Source organism: Pelophylax lessonae (assembly GCF_965119305.1).
Source record: "Pelophylax lessonae genome assembly, chromosome: 7".
Lineage (NCBI taxonomy): Eukaryota > Metazoa > Chordata > Amphibia > Anura > Ranidae > Pelophylax > Pelophylax lessonae.
In genome coordinates this window covers 36,759,188-36,780,021 of record NC_138774.1, presented here as the reverse complement: position 1 = coordinate 36,780,021, position 20,834 = coordinate 36,759,188, and the positions used below count along the sequence as shown (strand labels likewise).

The following is a 20,834-nucleotide window of genomic DNA, read 5'->3' as shown; positions in this document are numbered from 1 at the left end:
GCTAAAAAACACTACAGCTGATAAACTCATTCTACAGTTTTCTACAGCTAAGGCTACTGACTTTTTTATAATGTCCAGTGTGCGTGAGGTCTAAGAAATTTCGTACGAAATTCTACCCATTTATGGCCAGCTTTATTCTTATGTGGTGGTGCAGTGTTAAGTTTAACGTCACGTTTTGGTTTAGGTTTAGTCAAAGACTTTTGACTAAAAGGTAATTTTAGTTTTTGTTGTATTTTAGTCTTTTGACTAAAATGCCATTTTAGTTTTAATCATATTTTAGTCTGAAATGTTTTAGTTTTAGTAGAACAAAGTTGTAGTAGAACAAAAACACACTCATGGGAGGAAACCCATACAGGCAGATCATGCAAACTCTAGGCAGGCAGTGCCGTGGTTGAAAAAAAAAATATATATATATAGTAAGCGCTAGGTATCCTTATATCGATTCCAACAGTGTTATCAATGTGCCTTCAATCAAACAAAATACATAAACAAAGTGCAATCCTCATTCAAAATGAATGTCCATATTAACCATAATGTAATCAAATCAACTCCAGTGGCTGTAAAGTGAAAGTCCACCCCCAAATGTGCTCAAGAATATGCAGTCCTTAAAGTGCTCTATTAACTTGGGTCTTTGTGATTCCTCACCACTACTAGTCACACTGACACTCACCTAGTTTAGGACCCAGGGGTAATGTGGGTCAGCTTGCACTTATTTGGATCAAAATATATGCGCTACCAGATAGCGGTTTACTGGGCGCGTAAAGTTAGCTATTAAGTACCACATCCTGAATTGGAACTAGACTAATCACAAAAGAGAAACATGGACTTTGGAGGCAAAAGGTAAAATAAAACATATACATTTTATTGTACATTTAAAAACGAACACATCGCCTGAAAAGACGTAGATATACTAGACAATTATATGATCAATAAAGGGTAAAGTCCGCAAGAGCTAATAAGGTAATTGAATAATTATCTGAAATATGTTCCACATCAAAAGGACCCATTGAAGACGACAGGTATAGTAGCTGTCCCCAAAAAAAGATCAGTCGGTGTGGTCATTACAGGTTCATACAAAGATTCATTGAGCCAGAACACTCAACATGTTTCACATACATGCTTCATCTGGAGCTTACAGTTCAATTCTCTGTAATTTGCTTGTAAAAAATATGTAAAAAGGAACAGCAAGGAAGGTGGAGTCAGGAACTTAAATCGGCATATGGAGACTGCGAATCGTGGATAATGATTACTGTCAATATGGTATTGACAGTTTATAGGTACAGCTCATCGCCTGGGTACTCAATCAATATTGTACGTGTAGTTCATCCATAGAGAAAGGAATGGATAATAACATATTGTCAGTAGGCTGGGGATATATTCTGGAGTAGGGGAGGTAGTACTATACAAGTATATGTTCTTCCAAAATGATCCTGAATAGCCTCTCCACCTTCCAGGGATGGGGAACCGCCGCCAAACTTGCACTTGGGTAAATCAATCACTGTTTCCAGGGCTCCCCTCCTCTCTATCTGGGCTCACGATGTATATTCCGGGGGAAGAGAACAGACAAATCCTTCATAGCGCAACATGTTTTTATTTTAAAAGGTAAAAAAAAGTGTAAAAAATCTCACTTACAGACTTCAGGACCCAAGTCGGCACTCAGCGGGTATAGCGTTGTGTGTATATCAAATACAGAGTCAATTGTGTTAATAATACAAAATATATCAATATATCAATTTACAAAAAAAAGAGAGAGACTGTCCCAAAGAAAGGGACATGCTGGGCTCAAAAGGCTATGAGCCCCTAAAGCCAAGAAAAAACAGAAAAGACAGGGACAAATAAGAAACAAGAAGGGATAAGAGAAAAGGGAAGAGGGGAAGGGAGAAAAAAAAAGAGAAGGGGTAGAGGGAAAGGCAAGGAAACTGGAAATCGTTATAGCGTTGTGTGTATATCGCCAGCCGCTTCCTCCCACATGCGTTCCAACTGGCGCATGTGACATCAGGGACCACTTACTCCTGACTTAATGCGTTTCACCGTAAGAGCGTCATCAGAAGTGCCGTCGTTGGGATTCAAACCGATGACCCTAGTGCTAGCCAGTACCACTTAGCCACTGTGCTGTATGCATTTCCTTTGGGTTGCATTCTATGAAAACATGTATACAATGCCCATTCTTCTCTTATCCATTAATGATGAAAAGGCCTTTGGCTGTGTAGAATGGACATTCCAGCTTAAAATCATACAACATTTGGGCCTTGGACCTAATATTCTCTCTAGGATCATTGCTTTTGTATGAACAACCTTTACGCAAAATGAGAGTAAATGGAATCATCTCTCCTCCTATCAAACTGTGTAGTATTTGGCTATTATTAGCCAAATTACATTGCACCATAGACATAAAAGTGATAGAGTTGGGTCACACAGAACATAACCTGGCTGCTTTTGCAGATGTTGTTTTACTCTACGTATGCAACCCCAAAATATGTTTTATAATTCTTCTACTGGAATTCTGTGTGTACAGCCTTTCCTCCAATTAAAAAAAAATACCATTAAATCAGAGATCCTAAAAGTCGGACTTCCTCTCTTAAAGAACCCAATTACACACTAATTTTCCTGAAAAGATAGTACCCTCCACTACCTGGGAGCACATTTACCAACCCAAAGCTTAGATTTTTACAAACATAACTTTCAAGGTTGACAAAACTAGACAGTGAAGAACTAAATACTGTATTTCTCTAGTACTAGCCAAATTACGCTGCACCAAGGGGGTAATACAGCTGGGTAGTGTTGAGCGAACACGGACTGTATTATTCATGTTCGTACCGAATAATTGGATTTTTGTACCCGAACACGGACACGGACACTTTACTGTATGTTCGGGTAAAAATCCGTGTTCGGTCGTTTTATTTCCGGGTTTTGCATGCTTTGGCGCTCTTTTCATGGCGGGCTTTCAACAGCCAATCAACAATCATTTAACTGGTGTGCCTTAAGCCATCCCAGCCATGCCTGCAAATGTCTCAGTAGCTGTGATTGGCCGTCTGAAGCATGTGACCAAGTCTTTATAAGTTCCAGGCAGCCGCAGCGTCTTCATTCTGCTGCTTAGATCAGGGACAGAGCACACATCAACGTGCTGGCTGCTGATTAGGGAAAGACAGGCAGGAAAAAACCATTTGTGTCCGGATAGAATTGAGGGACAGGTCGGAGTGTTTAGGCAGGGCGAGTTGTAGGCATTTTAGGGATAGAGTCTGCTGAATTATAGGGTCAGTGTCTTCTACAAAGTACAATCGATATTGCTGTGTGGGGGGTGGGGTGACTCTGCACTCAATCCTGATCTACGATCTCTTCTCAATCCTGTTAGGGAGAGGCTGCTGCTGAATTTTAGGGAAACTGTGTTCTACAAACTACAATTGATATTGCTGTGTGGTGTGGGATAGGAGATAGGAGATAGGCAGGTGTCAGTGATCCACATCCATTTTTCTGTGTGTGAGCTGCAGTGAACACAATCTTTTTGGGCTGCAGTGAACACAATCTTTTTGGGGTGCAGTGAACAACGTCCTTTTTGGGGTGCAGTGAACAAAATCTTTTTGGGGTGCAGTGAACAAAATCCTTTTTGGGGTGCAGTGAACAACATCCTTTTTGGGGTGCAGTGAACACAATCTTTTTGGGGTGCAGTGAACAAAATCCTTTGTGGGGTGCAGTGAACACAATCTTTTTGGGGTGCAGTGAACAACATCCTTTTTGGGGTGCAGTGAACAAAATCCTTTTTGGGGTGCAGTGAACACAATCTTTTTGGGGTGCAGTGAACAAAATCCTTTGTGGGGTGCAGTGAACACAATCTTTGTGGGGTGCAGTGAACACAATCTTTTTGGGGTGCAGTGAACAAAATCCTTTTTGGGGTGCAGTGAACAACATCCTTTTTGGGGTGCAGTGAACAAAATCCTTTTTGGGGTGCAGTGAACAACATCCTTTTTGGGGTGCAGTGAACAAAATCCTTTTAGGGTGCAGTGAACACAATCTTTGTGGGGTACAGTGAACAGAATCTTTGTGGGGTGCAGTGAACACAATCTTTGGGGGGTACAGTGAACACAATCTTTTTGGGGTGCAGTGAACAAAATCCTTTGTGGGGTGCAGTGAACACAATCTTTGTGGGGTGCAGTGAACACAATCTTTTTGGGGTGGAGTGAACAAAATCCTTTTTGGGGTGCAGTGAACAACATCCTTTTTGAGGTGCAGTGAACAAAATCCTTTTTGGGGTGCAGTGAACACAATCTTTTTGGGGTGCAGTGAACAAAATCCTTTGTGGGGTGCAGTGAACACAATCTTTTTGGGGTGCAGTGAACAAAATCTTTTTGGGGTGCAGTGAACAAAATCCTTTTTGGGGTGCAGTGAACAACATCCTTTTTGGGGTGCAGTGAACACAATCTTTTTGGGGTGCAGTGAACAAAATCCTTTGTGGGGTGCAGTGAACACAATCTTTGTGGGGTACAGTGAACAGAATCTTTGTGGGGTGCAGTGAACAACATCCTTTTTGGGGTGCAGTGAACAAAATCCTTTTTGGGGTGCAGTGAACACAATCTTTTTGGGGTGCAGTGAACACAATCTTTGGGGGGTACAGTGAACACAATCTTTTTGGGGTGCAGTGAACAAAATCCTTTGTGGGGTGCAGTGAACACAATCTTTGTGGGGTGCAGTGAACACAATCTTTTTGGGGTGCAGTGAACAAAATCCTTTTTGGGGTGCAGTGAACAACATCCTTTTTGGGGTGCAGTGAACACAATCTTTTTGGGGTGCAGTGAACAAAATCCTTTGTGGGGTGCAGTGAACACAATCTTTGTGGGGTACAGTGAACAGAATCTTTGTGGGGTGCAGTGAACACAATCTTTGGGGGGTACAGTGAACACAATCTTTTTGGGGTGCAGTGAACAAAATACTTTGTGGGGTGCAGTGAACACAATCTTTGGGGGGTACAGTGAACACAATCTTTTTGGGGTGCAGTGAACAAAATCCTTTTTGGGGTGCAGTGAACAACATCCTTTTTGGGGTGCAGTGAACACAATCTTTTTGGGGTGCAGTGAACAAAATCCTTTGTGGGTCTTCATTCTGCTGCTTAGATCAGGGACAGAGCACACATCAACGTGCTGGCTGCTGATTAGGGAAAGACAGGCAGGAAAAAACCATTTGTGTCCGGATAGAATTGAGGGACAGGTCGGAGTGTTTAGGCAGGGCGAGTTGTAGGCATTTTAGGGATAGAGTCTGCTGAATTATAGGGTCAGTGTCTTCTACAAAGTACAATCGATATTGCTGTGTGGGGGGTGGGGTGACTCTGCACTCAATCCTGATCTACGATCTCTTCTCAATCCTGTTAGGGAGAGGCTGCTGCTGCTGAATTTTAGGGAAACTGTGTTCTACAAACTACAATCGATATTGCTGTGTGGTGTGGGATAGGAGATAGGCAGGTGTCAGTGATCCACATCCATTTTTCTGTGTGTGAGCTGCAGTGAACACAATCTTTTTGGGGTGCAGTGAACACAATCTTTTTAGGGTGCAGTGAACACAATCTTTGTGGGTAGCAGTGAACAAAATCCTTTTTGAGGTGCAGTGAACACAATCTTTGTGGGGTGCAGTGAACACAATCTTTGTGGGGTACAGTGAACACAATCTCATACTTCTGAACATTTGAGGGTGCTGCCTGTTCCATACTCCTCCTCCTACTGCTCAACCATCCTTTTAGGGGTACAAACAATAGTAATTGGGGCCTAGTGTGGTGGTGTACGTGTGAGATACATACACTTTCTTTTTGATCATATTTTCTATTCCGCTATTCAATAAAAACCTTTGAGGATCAATTGAATTGCGGAATAGTCTGTGTCGGTACGTGTGAGATCCACCTTTCCAAGTTTTTGAGGTTCATCTCATACTTCTGAAGATTTGAGGGTGCTGTCTGTTCCATACTCCTCCTACTCCTCATCCATCCTTTTAGGGGTAGAAACAATAGTAATTGGGGCCTAGTGTGGTTGTGTACGTGTGAGATACATACACTTTTTTGGATCATATTTCCTATTCCGCTATTCAATAAAAACCTTTCTAGGGCAAGATCTTAAATTACAGAAATATGAGGAGACCGTCAAATAAGGGCCGTGGCCTGGGTCGTGGTGCTGCTGGTAGAGCTCCTGTTGCAAGGAGAGGACGTGGTCGATCTGTGCCAGCTACACGCACAAGTGAAACCCCTTCCTCAAGTGTGAGTAGGCGACAGAACCTGCATCAGTATTTGGTAGGGCATCATACGCCCCTAGAAGTGATGAGGCCAGAACAAGTGGAGGCGATAGTAGATTGGTTTGCTGCTGACAGTGCCTCCAGTTCCTTCACATTGTCTCCCACCCAGTCTACTGCAGAAAGGTCACAGTTGGCACCTGCAGCCGATGTCCAACCGTCTTTCACCTCACCCCCTTGCAAATCAGGCAAGCAGTCTGAGCCCCAAGCCATACAGCAGTCTCTTCTTCTTTTTGATGACTCTGTCAGCAGGGTTTCCCAGGGCCATCCACCTAGCCCTGCCCCAGAAGTGGAAGAGATTGAGTGCAGCGATGCCCAACCACTTATTTCTCAAGATGAGTACATGCAAGGATCATCGCAGCACGTCTCCGATGATGACGAAACGCAGGTGCCAACTGCTGCGGCGTTCAGCATTGTGGAGACCGACAAGGAGGGCAGGGGTGAAGACTGGGTGGAAGATGATGTGGAGGACGATGAGGTCCTCGACCCCACATGGAATGAACGTCATGCAGGTGACCTGAGTAGTTTGGAGGAAGAGGCGGTGGTCGCACAGAGCCACCAGCACAGCAGAAGAGGGAGCAGGGTGCAGAAGCGGAGCGGCCGTGCCCTAGACACTACGCCCGCTACTGCCCAACGCAGCAAGGGAACGAGCGCACCAAAGTCAGCTCAAAGGAGTTCTCTAGCGTGGAAGTTCTTTAGAAAATGTGCTGATGACAGGACACGAGTGGTTTGCACCCTGTGCAATCAGAGCTTGAAGCGAAGCATAAACCTTCTCAACCTGAGCGCAACCTGCATGATCAGGCATCTAAGTGCAAAGCACGAGCTGCAGTGGAGTACACACCTTCAAAACCAAGAAACGTCTCTGGCTCATCCTGCTTCCTCTTCTGCTGCAGTCTCGGCCGCTCCAGCCACATCTGTAGTGATACCGGCACCTGCCACCCCGCAAACAGACGATCTGTCAGCAACACCACCACCTGGGTCACCAACAACCATCTCCACAATGTCCCGTGGAAGCGTTCAGCTTTCCATCTCCCAAACACTTGAGAGGAAGAGGAAGTACCCCCCTACCCACCCGCGATCCCTGGCCCTGAATGCCAGCATTTCAAAATTCTTGGCCTTTGAAATGCTGTCATTCCGTCTGGTGGAGACGCACAGTTTTAAAAACCTTATGTCGGTGGCTGTCCCACAGTACGTCGTGCCCAGCCGCCACTACTTTTCCAGGCAAGCCATCCCTTCCCTGCACAACCAAGTGGGGGAAAAAATCAGGTGTGCACTGCGCAACGCCATCTGTGCCAAGGTCCACCTAACTACCGATACGTGGACCAGTAAGCACGGTCAGGGGCGTTATATCTCCCTAACGGCACACTGGGTAAATGCAGTGGCGGATGGGCCTGAGGCGGATAGCAATTTGGCGCATGCCCTTCCACCACCGAGGATTGCAGGGCGCTTCAGTTTGCCTCCTGTTCCTAACTCCTCCTACTCCGCTTCCTCATCCTCTACCGCCTCCTCATCCGGACAGCGTAACACCTTCACCACCAACTTCAGCACGGCCAGGGGTAAACGACAGCAGGCAGTTTTACAACTTGCCTGTTTGGGGGACAAACCACACACCGCGCAGGAGTTGTGGAGGAGCATGGAACAGCAGACAAATGAGTGGTTGCTGCCAGCGAGCCTCAAGCCCGGCCTGGGCGAAATCTCATAGCAGCTCTGGGCCTAGCCGGTTTGACGCACATCCCTTGCCTGGCACATGTGCTGAATTTGGTGGTGCGTTTGTGCGCACTTTCGGCGTTCTCACCCTGCTGCTGCTCGCCTGGCAGCGCTGCAGCGTAACTTCGGCCTTCCCGCTCACCGCCTCATATGTGACGTGCCCACAAGGTGGAACTCCACCTTGCACATGCTGGAAAGACTGTGCGAGCAGCAGCAGGCCATAGTGGAGTTTCAGCTGCAGCACGCACGCGTGAGTCGCTCTGCGGAACAGCACCACTTCACCACCAATAACTGGGCCTCCATGCGAGACCTGTGTGCCTTGTTGCGCTGTTTTGAGTACTCCACCAACATGGCCAGTGGCAATGACGCCGTTCTCAGCTTAACTATCCCACTTCTATGCCTCCTTGAAAAAACAATTCGGGCGATGATGGAAGAGGATGTGGCACAGGATGAGGAGGAGGAGGAGGATGAAGAGGTAACATTTCCAAGGCTTTCAGGGCAGTCATTCGCAAGGGGCTCCGAGGGTGGGTTCCTGCACACACAAACGTCAGGGACACAATTGTCCAGCAGGGGCACAGTTCTGGAGGATGAGGAGAATGAGGAGGAGGAGGAGCTGGAGGAGGAGATGGAACCATGTTCACAGCAGGGTGGCACCCAGGCCAGCTCATGGCCATCACTGGTGCGTGGCTGGGGGGATACAGAGGACACGGACGATACACCTCCCACAGAGGACAGCCTTTCGTTGCCTCTGGGCAGCCTGGCACACATGAGCGATTACATGCTGCAGTGTCTCCACAACGACCGCCGAGTTGCCCACATTCTAACTTGTGCTGATTACTGGGTGGCCACGCTGCTGGATCCCCGTTACAAGGATATCGTACCGTCCTTAATTCATTCACTGGAGCGCGATCGCAAGATGCGCGAGTACAAGCGCACGCTGGTAGACGCCATGCTGCTGGCATTCCCATCTGACAGCGGGGCCGCAGTGGAAGCACAAGGCAGAGAAGGAGGAGGTCGCCAACGCAACCAGGGCACCGCCAGCACCTCAGAAGGCAGGGTTAGCATGGCCGAAATGTGGAAAAGCTTTGTCAGCACGCCACAACAAACAGCAGCACCAGCAGCTCAGATGGAACGTCTTAGCAGGAGGCAGCATTTTACCAACATGGTGGAGCAGTATGTGTGCACACGCCTACATGTAGTGAATGAGGGGTCTGCCCCCTTCAACTTCTGGGTCTCCAAATTGGGCACATGGCCTGAGCTTGCCCTTTACGCCTTGGAGGTGCTGGCGTGCCCTGCAGCCAGTGTATTATCTGAACGGGTATTTAGCACGGCTGGGGGCGTTATAACAGACAAGCGCAGCCGCCTGTCCAGAGACAATGTGGACAAGCTCACGTTCATTAAAATGAACCAGGCATGGATCCCACGGGACTTTTCCATACCTTATGCAGAATAGCAATGGATACCGACCTTACCCACCCATTGTTTCATTTTTGCTCTTTCTCACTCTTTTGGGGTGTACCCTCATTTAAAATTTGTGAAAAGAAGCAGTGTTGGCTACCTCGTCCTCCTCCTCAGGGCCAGATTAACGTAGGGGCTATTGGAGCTGCAGCTCCAGGCCCCTACCTTTTATATAGGCCCCGGGTTGGCCATATTCACTGTTACCGCTCTTCTGTCACTTGTAAACACAGAAGTCTGGCTTCTATGCTCGCTTCCCCAGGCAGCACCCTCAGAACCTCCCCACACAGCGCGAAGGCCGGACAAGGAGGGACAGTTGCCGATGCATGGATGTGTTTATGGGCTTCAGAGACAGCATCCCATGTTGAATTAGGCATGCATGGCTGCACCCTTCCTCCTCTGGGTGCATGGCAAGGCACGGCCCTTAAGGCCCTTCAAAATCCTCAGCACCAAGCCCATGATGCTCTTAATCCGGCCCTGGTCCTCCTCCACCGCCGCTTCCACCTACACTGCCCATAGGTGTGCGCAGCCTATTGCATTAAGGTGTGCACCCCAAAGTTGAAATACACATGCATGTGTTTGCCAGCAGGGAGAGTAATGTATCGGGGCCATGTACCTGTAGGCAAAGAGAAATAGAGCAGAGCAGGTCCGAGGGAGATCTTTCCCATCTCCTCACTGGCAATGCTATGTGCCCTAGGTGATTAGGGTGTGCCCAGGCACACCCGGCACACCCTGTGTGCATGCCTATGTCACCGCCACATCCACCACCACCTCAACCTCCCTCCTACTCCATATGGGCCTCGTCCTTCAGAGATGAAGAAGAACATTGTTTTATTTTTCTGTTTTTTTTTGTTGTTTTAAGTTATTTCCCTATCCACATTTGTTTGCAGAGCACTTGCCATGCTCTTAATTACGTTTTGCTGCCATTTGCAGCACTCTAGCCCTTTCCTTTGGTGTTTTAGAGCCATTTTAGTGCCTTAAAGTTCGGGTCCTCATTGACTTCAATGGGGTTCGGTGTCCGGGAAAAGTTCGGTAAAAGTCCGGGACACGGACCCGGACTTTTTTTTAAAGTTCGGCCGAACCCGTCGAACACGGACATCTAGGTGTCCGCTCAACCCTACAGCTGGGTCATGCACAACATAACATGGCTGCTTTTGCAGATGATGTTATACTCTACATACGCAACCCCCAAAATATGTTTTATGGTTCTTCTACTGGAATTCGTTAAGTACAGCCTTACTTTCAATTTTAAAATAAATACCACCAAATCAGAGATCTTAAACGTTGGACTTCCTCCCTCAAAGAAAACCCAACTACACACTCATTTGTCTAAAAAGTGAGTACCCTTCACTACTTTGGAATAAAATTAACAACTAAAAAATTTTTATAAACATAACTTTCAAGGATTACACAACTAGACACTGGAGGAACAAATAGCTAATTTTTTTTCTTTTTATGGTCAGGCAAATAAAATAACTACCATAAAGTTATTTTTTGCTCCGAATGTTACCAGTAAGTTTATACATTTTACCTGGTCGCATAAGAAACCTACAATACAACTGCTAAACAGTGATGGGCCGAACACCCCCCTGTTGGGTTGGCACCATAACATCTCGAACAGAGAAAAAGTTCTAGCGAACATGCGAACTCTATTAAAGTCTAAGGGACACGAACATGAAAAATCAAAAATCCTCATTTTAAAGGTTTATAAGCAAGTTATTGCCATAAAAAGTGTATGGGGACCCAGGTACTGCCCCGGGGGACATGTATCAATGCGAAAAAACATTTTTAAAACAATCGTTTTTACAGGAGCAGTGATTTTAATAATGCTTAAAGTGAAACAATAAAATTGAAAAATTCCTTGAAATATCGTGATCGTGCCTGTGGGTCCTCTTGATGTGCCTGTAAAATGGCGCATCTGTACAATGTATGGAGCCTGCTGCAGCAATACTGACATTTCTAAAGGAAAAAAATGTAATTGAAATTTGCTCGCAGCTGTAATTTATTGTTGGCTCCTGGCAATACAGATAAAAAAATGAAAAAAAAAATGGCATAGCCCCCCCAGTCCATACCAGGCCCTTTTATAGGCAAGAGCACCCAGCAACGTCACTCGGTGGCACCGCCCCCTTCTGCGTCACATGATTTTTACTTTTTTACACTTTTTTGGTGAATGGGTAGGGGTACTATGTACCCGATACCCATTCACATAAGGGGGGGGGCAGGATCTGGGATGAAAAAAAATAATGTCCCTCGATGTAAATCCATCATCAATCATGACACACACCCAAAAATAGAAACATTTTTGGAGGCTACCCGCCGAATTACGCTCTTGAGCTTTGACAGCTCTTTTATAGGTAAGGGGCGGGGCCACCCGGTTATGTCAACCGGTGGCACCGCCCCGTCTGACGTCAGGTGACCCAAGCAGCCTCATATGGTTCAGGAGGGGGGGGGGCGCTTGCTCATTCCCCCCTTTTCTGGCCTGCCAGGCTGCATGCTCAGATAACAGTCTGGTATGTATTATATGGGACCCCATGCCGTTTCTTTTTTTACATTTTGGCGTGGAGTTCCCCTTAAAATCTATATCAGACCCATGCCGTTTTTTTTTTTTTTTTTTTTAATTCTGTCATAGGGTTCCCCTTAACCACCTAAATACAGGGCACTTTCACCCCCATCCTGCCTAGACTAATTTTCAGCTTTTAGTGCTTTAGTGTTTTTAGTGCTCATTGGCATCTATGGGAAATATTGTTCAGCTTGGCATGGCACTGCTCCCGTCTTTAACATTGGCATCTATGGGAAATATTGGACAGCTTGACATGGCACTGCTCCCTGTCTTTAACATTGGCATCTATGGAAAATATTGGACAGCTTGACATAGCACTGCTCCCTGTCTTTAACATTGGCATCTATGGGAAATCTTTGTCAGCTTGGCATGGCACTGCTCCCTGTCTTTAACATTGGCGTCTATGGGAAATATTGGACAGCTTGGCATGGCACTGCTCACAAACTATGAACTAGTGACAGGGACACAAAACTTGGGGAGCACTGAGAGGGGACCCAGGACTACAACATATCTATAAATTTTAAAAGTGGGGTATAACCTGAACACTACACTGACTGCATTATACTAACTCAATACACTATCCACTAACTACCTCCCTAACCTCTATAATCACACACTATACACGGCTGCAGTGTAAACAGCAGCCTTCAATAGTGTGGGCGTGGACTTAGCCCCTGAGCCATGATTGGCTTAAGGCACCCTGCCTTTGGCCAATCATGGCTCTGACAGGACATTGTGCTGTGATTGGCCAAAGCATACAGGTCAGGTGCATGCTTTGGTCAATCACAAGCACTTAATGCACTGCAATCGTGCAGTGCATTATGGGGTGCTCATTGGCAGGCAAACTTTTTGTGTGTTCATGCGAACATATCCCTACTGCTAACCAGAACAAAGCTTAATAGAAGGATGGGCTTTCTGGATCTCCAAAAAAAGATTATTAAGCCTCCGTAATCAACAGAACCTTAAATTGGATGTATACAGAATCCCAGAAGCTATGGGTACAAGTAGAGGAAACTCTTGATGGCATTCCCTTGAGGGAATTAGGTGCATTGCTTTGGATACACAAATTACAAAAAAGCTTAGCTCCCACAGGCATTTTCAAAATCCTGGGTCATAGTGTGGTTACAGGAAAACTGGCAAAAGTACCCCCTGACTTCCGTTCTGGTCAACCCTAAGTTTTCATGAGGATTAGACACAGGTTCCTTCTGTTATTGAAAAGTAGATGACCCACTGAGAATATATCATTTGACAAAGAAGAATAAGGTTCTTGCACTTGCAGATCTGAGGAAATGATGGCACCCTACGCCTTCAGATTTTTGCAGATGAACTCTGCTAAAGAATCCCAAAACGACAGAGAAGCTTAGATTAACTCTATTCCCTGGAGCCACTATTTTTACCCTCAAAAGGACCCGCTCATGGCATTTAATTCCTTAATAAACTATTATCTAATTTTGCCCATATAACTTCCCCCCTCCATCTATCTGGCTCACTGGGAGTGAGAACCGTCTCAACGCCTCTCAGTAGACCAACAAGCCGAAATTCTCCTACTGAATCATCCATCCTCTTCATTGGTAACATTTCTGAAAACAATTTTATTTATTTGTTTTCCAATTATTTTTATTAGTTTTAAGCACATTACAGTACAAAAACTTATACTTGAACTTTATCAGGTAATCAAATTTTGCCAAAGTGATCAGAGGCCCTGATCGGTTGTATAGAGGAGCTACTGCACAAAGTTTCAGGTCTAGCAGGCCTAGCAATCCGGCTCTACTTATTAGCATGACCATTTCTCTAAGGCTATAAGTCCACAGCTATCAATCACTGGATACCCAAAAAATCAACAAATAGTAATAATACTCAAGTGACATTACAGCAAGTTGTCGGTCACACATATTTCTAGAATATGGTGAAGTATAACATTAGCATATAGAATGGATCCATATCCCGCAACCTAAGGGGTCGAAAATTGCACAATTGGGGAAGCTGTGCGATCCCCTCTCAGCATCCTGCCATTTAAAATTTATCAATATGGTATGACAGAACAAAAAACAGAGAAGCAAGAAAGGAAGAAAAAAATAAAAATAAAATAGAAAAAAAAAGGAGGGGAGGGGGAAAGAAAAGAGAGAAGTAGAAGAAGATCAGAATAGAGTGGGTCCCCTAAGCCCGGGCCACCCCTCGCAAAGTGGCCCAGTGTCTAGGGGCTTGGAGATATGCAATCCTGGGGTTCCACATTCTCTCAAGCCTAGCTTGTTTATCTCTGCAAATGCTGGTCAATTTTTCACTGATCCTAATCCAAGATATTTTATGTTTCACCAATGTGACATCAATCACGGGTGATTTACACGCTTGCGCTATGGTTATTTTAGCTGCTAGAAGGATAAAAAATATGTGTTTGAAGATGTCAGGGGATCTTTTCCGATAGGTCAGAAAACAGCGTTGTTTTCATGCCTCGGGGGATATTCTGTCCCATTATGGAGTGGACCAAATTAAATATCCTAGTCCAGACGTGTTGGACCTTTCGGGCGGGACCACCAGACATGAAACATATCACCTTCTTGTCCACATCCCAAAAACATAGGGGCTAGGTACCAAGGTATATTCTTGCCAGCTTTGTTGGGACCAAGTACCAACGTGACAGCACTTTATAATTGACCTCCACCAGGGAAGTGTTTGGTATGCCCTTGTGCACCATGGTCGATCATCTGGTCCACACCTCCCCCTCAATTGTCTCCCCTAGATCAAATTCCCCTGCAATTTGGTATGAAGGTTTGTTATCCTGGTTGTTGAACAGGGCATATAACTGTGATTCCCCCTAGGCCCAGGCCCACGTATGCACCTGTTCTCAAAAAGATTCCTGGTGGTTATGCCAACCTCGTCCTTTGTTAGGGTCCGCATAAAATTGATAATTTGGCACAGATGATAAGCCTCCGTTGGTGGCATCTGTAATGTTTTCCTAAAATAGCTAGGTTGTCTTATCCCCTTATGATCTATGAAATGCATTTTTCTGTAGAGACTCTTGTTGACCCACCATGTAAATTAATGTATCTGTTGTCCAGGTCGGAAATTAGGATTATTGAAAAGAACGGCCACTGGCGAGTGGGGAGATTTTAAAGGGGTTGCCCCACAAGCGTAAGGAGTGGGCTCAACACCGCTCGGCGATCTTTTCGCAGGAAGCCACATGAGAAGGTCCAGAGCTAGAGTCGGGCTAGCCTCTGCCTCCAATCGGCCGTAATCAGGCTTGTATATCTCAGCAAAGATTTGGTATACTGTAGTTGGACCATATGTGCCGCTCTATAATATCGCAAAAAATGGGGAACTCCCAGTCCTCCTCGCCATTTAGTCAAATACAAAGTGGAGCGAGCCACTCGACAGCCACCCTTGTTCCAGATAAATTTAAAGATCAGAGTTTGCAACTTCCTAAAAAATATGGGTGGAACTGGAATCGGAAGGGACCTAAAATAGTATAATATGCGAGGAAGAACCGTCATCTTGTCGACCGCTATTCTGCCCATCCAGAAAAGAGTATGGTTTTTCTGAAAGAAATTTTAAACTCATTAAAAAATGGTGTACAGAGACCCAATGGGCCACTGTAGATGAAATCCCCAGACCTCACCCCTCTGGAGGTATGGAATGATACCAACAATTGAGAAATATTCTCCCAGCTACTGACCACAGGTGCCATGTAAATGTATTTATTCACACTGACCACCAAGACTGAAAGCTTGTCTACTCCCACTGATGCCGGGCCATTTACTACTCTCAGTGTTTACAGTCCAGCCCGCCTAAAGTCTAAAGGACAATAAGAGTCGGTTCACACTGGGGCGACACGGCTCCTTACTACTTCGGGAGTCGACTTGTCAGTCCCGTGCACCACGACTTCGGAGCAACTTGCAGGGACTTCACATAATGGAAGTCTATGCAAGTCGCTCCGAGGTCGCCCCGAAATAGTACAGGACAGGACCCTTTTTCTAAGTCGGAGCGACTTGTGTCGCTCCTATTAGAACGGGTCCTGCAGCGGTCAATGGACCGCGAGGGAGCGCGACTTGTCAGGCTGACAAGTCGCCTGAAAAGTCGTGCTGATGTGAACCGAGTCTAAACTGGCCCTTTGTTTATAAAGTTTGGAGACCCCTCATTTATGATATAAAGTTCCTTAGCAAACTAAATGGCATCTACTAATAGAATTGTAGATTTGAAAACTGTGCAATAGTGCTGGTAAATCAAGGTCACCAAGGATCTAATTTATGATAATAATTATTGTATTCATGCAATCCCTGGCCAGTATATAATGAATAGCCAAGGGGATAACACGGCCTTGTGTTGCAGATTAGGGCAACAAAGATCCTTATATAAGGCAGTCATTTGTTTCCTGTATTCGGAACTGGTAGATACATCAATTCTTCCAGTCCCTGTATGTCATCTATGATATAGAACATTATTTCCTATATACATCTAAAATTACCCTGTCCATCGGATGGCAATGCTGCTGTGTGATTAAATGCAGAATGAATAGCAGTGTCACTCTATTACAGGAAGTGACATTTGAACTGATCTATTGACAGGATCAACAGGTAATACATCTATGTTAGAACAAAGACTAAGAAAAACTAAAATTTTTGTGCTAGTGACAGGCAGCATATGTCTTTACGTGGAAGAGCCAAAGAGGTGGCTTTTCTTTGAATAGTTGTTGAGCACACATTTTTTCTACCTTCATTAGAAATAAATCCCTCTCATTTCAACCTATTTACAAATCATTACAATATAAAAGCCAAGTAATGACCAATTAAAACAAATGTTCAGTGCTTCAAGAGTAAGATTCTTCCCTCATAATTTGAGACTTTGTTCCTGTCCACCTGAAAGGTTTGTGTGTTCCAGCTCCTCTTGTTAAATTCTCCATAATATAAAGCATAATATAAAATATATTTTAAATCTAGAATGGATGGTGGGAACCATCCTAATTGCCATCAAAGGTTTGAATACCCAGGAATTGACTGCATAGATCTCACCAACAGGGTCCTCAGTCCATCCCCATGGTTGGCATTGCTTCTTCCCACTCAAAGCCTCACAAGAACTCCAGCAACAACTCATCCCTAGTTCCAGGCCAGTTATTCACTCATCCGATCTCAGATTAGGTGCATTCTCCATTCAGGTTCCTTCCTCATCTCCACAATAGAACAAAAGCCTCTGTAAAGCTCCCATATGTGGCTGTGCCACATGTTAAAAACCCTCTATGCCAGCTGTACCTAGGTAATGGTATATTAGCGACACCCATTCCAAAATAATACACCACTATATGAATCATCTCTATATCATACAATTTGGTCTTTTAAAGCTCAACCAAATTAGCGTCTCTGCAATGTTATTGACGTAGCACCCTCCTAGGTAGGTGCTAAAGAGAGAGTATAGTTTTTCGGGTCTTTCTGTTTACCAGAGAGATTGCCAGGTGCATTTATATTGCTCTCTGCCTACCAGTGAGCAGGATCTGCTAGTGAGGTCTGCTCAAGGTGCTCAGGTGCAGCTCAGTTTGTCTGAAGTGTTTTACACTAGTCCGATAGGGAGGCATATTGGACAAATGTGTGCACAGGCATTTTGTACAGCCCTGGTGATTAGCAGAGGAAAGTGCATTGGTGCATGCTGGGATACTGTATAAATGCAAAGGGCACATGTGCTTGGGGTCTTTCAGCTGGAGGGCGGGTCCTGGAGGGAGGGGGTGGCTGCCCTTCCTCTGTAGAAGCTGCCATATGGCCTCAGATGGTCGACCTGAGGGCCTAAAGAGTCACCACAGAGGAGCTGAGCCCAGATGTCCGGCAGAGCTGACTGGAAGGGAGACACTGGAAAGGATCTGATTCTGCCTACAGTGAGTACAGATCTGTGTCATGAGAGGGCCACCCCTTCTGCTAGAAGAGTCAGTGGATGGGTATCAGTCAAGGGGATGCTAGAGTGTGTAAGACCTTATCTGGAATATGCAGTTCAGTTTTGGGCACCAGTTCTTAAAAGGATATCGGGGAACTGGAGAAAGTGCAGAGAAGGGCAACCAAACTGATAAGAGGCATGGAGGAGCTCAGCTATGAGAAAAGATTAGAGGAACTGAATTTATTCTCTCTTGAGAAGAGGAGATTAAGGGGGGGGGATATGATCAACATGTATAAATACATAAGGGGACCATGTAGTGAACTTGGTGTTGAGTTGTTCACTTTAAGGTCAACACAGAGGACAAGGGGGCACTCTTTACGTCTAGAGGAAAACAGATTTCGTCTCCAAATACGGAAAGGTTCCTTCACCGTAAGAGCTGTGAAAATGTGGAATACACTTCCTCCAGAGGTGTTTCTGGCTAGCTCACTAGATTGCTTTAAAAAAGGTCTGGATTCTTTCCTAGGTGTACATAATATAAATGGGTATTCAATTTTTTTTAGGTAAAGTTGATCCAGGGAATATCTGATTGCCTCTTGGGGGATCAGGAAGGATTTTTTTTCCCCTGCTTTAGCAAATTCGATCATGCTTTGCTGGGGTTTATTTTCGCCTTCCTCTGGATCAACAACAGGTATAGGATTGTGTATATGGGATTGTATGGTTGGGTTTTCAATACTGTTTTTTGTTTTTTTTTGGTTGAACCCGATGGACTTTTTTCAACCTGACTAACTATGTAACTATATGTAACTATGTGTCCTGAAGATAATGTAGCTGCATCAAGTCTGCTGCTGGAGAGAGCAAAAGGACTTAATTCTTCCATACAAGTGGCAGTATGGTTAAGCAATGTGTCTGACCAGTGAGACCAAGTGAGAGTTGTCCTTTACTACTGTGAATAGTTCAAGTTGGTGTATCCCGCTCTTCCCTTCTACCATCCAAGTTCCACAATAAATACCAAAAACCAAATCCCCTGGACTGTTTATTGAGTAACGAGCAACCGGGAGTAAGAATGGATGAGTTAAGTTTTCCCTAGTGACTTTCTGCAGGTAATCAGGGGAGACCCAAGAAGTCATCACACAGCAAGCCCACAGCAATATACTACATTTTATTGTGAAAATTTTGAATTTTATTGCAAACTGTTTTGAGTTTTATTGTCAATATATTCTACTTTTACTGTGAGTATTAAATATCTCTGATGTGTTTTAATATTTTATTGTACACTAGCCCAAATTAAGGGGGGTGCTTTTACCCTGAAATGTGTTGACTCCATTTGTACCCCGTGAACTTCAATAAATACGTTGGATAAAAGACTAAAGTATGATGTCCCTGGATATCGAGCACGCCTCCTATCTCCTCTACACTTTCCCTGCAGAGCAGCAGAGTCCCCATTAGGATTACCCTTCCCTTCTCCCTCGACTGCCCATGAGATCCCTTTGAAGAGCACCATATTATCAATTACCTCCAGGGACACCAAACTTCCTATAAGTCCAGCGCTGTTATTTACATACTTTTCACTCTGTAAAAGAGACTGTCACTGGGTTTAACTCAACAGCATCTACCAAACACTAAAACTGGGTGGACTGAAGTGTTAAATAAAAACCATGTTTAAATGATCAGATTTTTGCTGTTCAAGACCTGCTTTCGAAAGATAATGGCAAAAACTGACAATAGGACCCGCAGTACAGCTGCCTCTTTCATCATTGTTGGGTTTGAAACCCTGAGAGAGGTAGAACTTTTTCTCTTCTCCCTCTTTTCTTGCATGTATGTCTTCACAATCACAGCCCATTTCCTGATTGTCACACTAGTGGCAGTGAATCGCCATCTCCACAAACCTATGTACATACTTCTGGCCAACTTCTCCACACTGCAGGTCTTGTACACCAATGTGACTGTTCCTAAAATGCTCAATGCTTTGCTGACTCAACACAAAGAAATCTCCTCATCGTCATGCTTGGCCCAGTTTTATTTCCTGTTTGGCTTTGGGGCTGCAGAAAACTGTCTTCTTGCTGTGATGGCTTATGACCGCTATGTGGCCATTTGCAGACCGTTGCATTATCCAACTCTGATGACTGGTATGACCAGTTTGAAACTGGCTCTTGGCGCTTGGGTAGGTGGTCTCCTGGCTGCTTTTCCTCCTGCTGTCTGGATCTCTACCTTGAGGTTTTGCTTTCCCAATTTTATAGACCACTTCTTTTGTGATTATGCACCTCTAGTGAAGCTCTCCTGTGAGGACACTTCAAAAGGTGAGTTTGCCTTCATGGTTATGTCATGGAGTGTTATCTTGGGCTGTTTCTTTCTGATCATGATATCCTACACCTTCATTGTCATTGCTGTCCTAAAGATCCAATCAGTTGAAGGGCAACAGAAGGCTTTCATTACATGTGCATCCCACTTAGCAGTGGTGGCCATCTACTATGGGACTGTTATCTTCATGTACATTCGACCCACTTCCCACATCCGCTTTACAATGGACAAAGTGGTTTCTGTCTTCTACTGTGTAGTTACCCCTCTCATAAATCCTATTATATACTGTCTTCGGAACCAGGAAGTGAAGGTAGCTGTCTTGAAAACTTTGCAGATGTTGGGAAAGTATGAGACCTAAGCAATGTCGAAGGTTTGGATGACAGAACATCAGCAAAAGACTGATTTCAACAATTTCCTGCATCACACAAAAAAACACATATAATATAATATAACATAATATATAAACATTTAATCACTCAAATTAGATCAGAATTCTGGCTGAGGCTCATTAAAATGCTTAAAGTATATTTTGAGCCCGACCAAAGACAGCAATAAATATTTTCTGGAAAATTGGTTAATAGCTATAAAACCATGAAGTTGTCAGGTTTGGTAGCAGTGTATAACCTGATCAGCCATACCAATATGACCAGCTAGCATAACCTGTTGTGGCATCTGGCAACAAGCAGTCAGTAATAGATCC

General features: G+C 44.8%; 1 protein-coding gene across 1 annotated transcript; it reads left to right on the top strand.

Annotated features, from left to right (window-relative positions):
• Positions 1-19,541: 19,541 nt before the first annotated feature.
• On the top strand, positions 19,542-20,492 carry LOC309560429 (olfactory receptor 10C1-like; the record flags this gene model as incomplete). The annotated part of the gene is made up of 1 exon (XM_082264064.1): positions 19,542-20,492. One exon carries the CDS (start codon positions 19,542-19,544, stop codon positions 20,490-20,492), a length of 951 nt encoding a protein of 316 aa, XP_082120190.1.
• Positions 20,493-20,834: the final 342 nt, after the last annotated feature.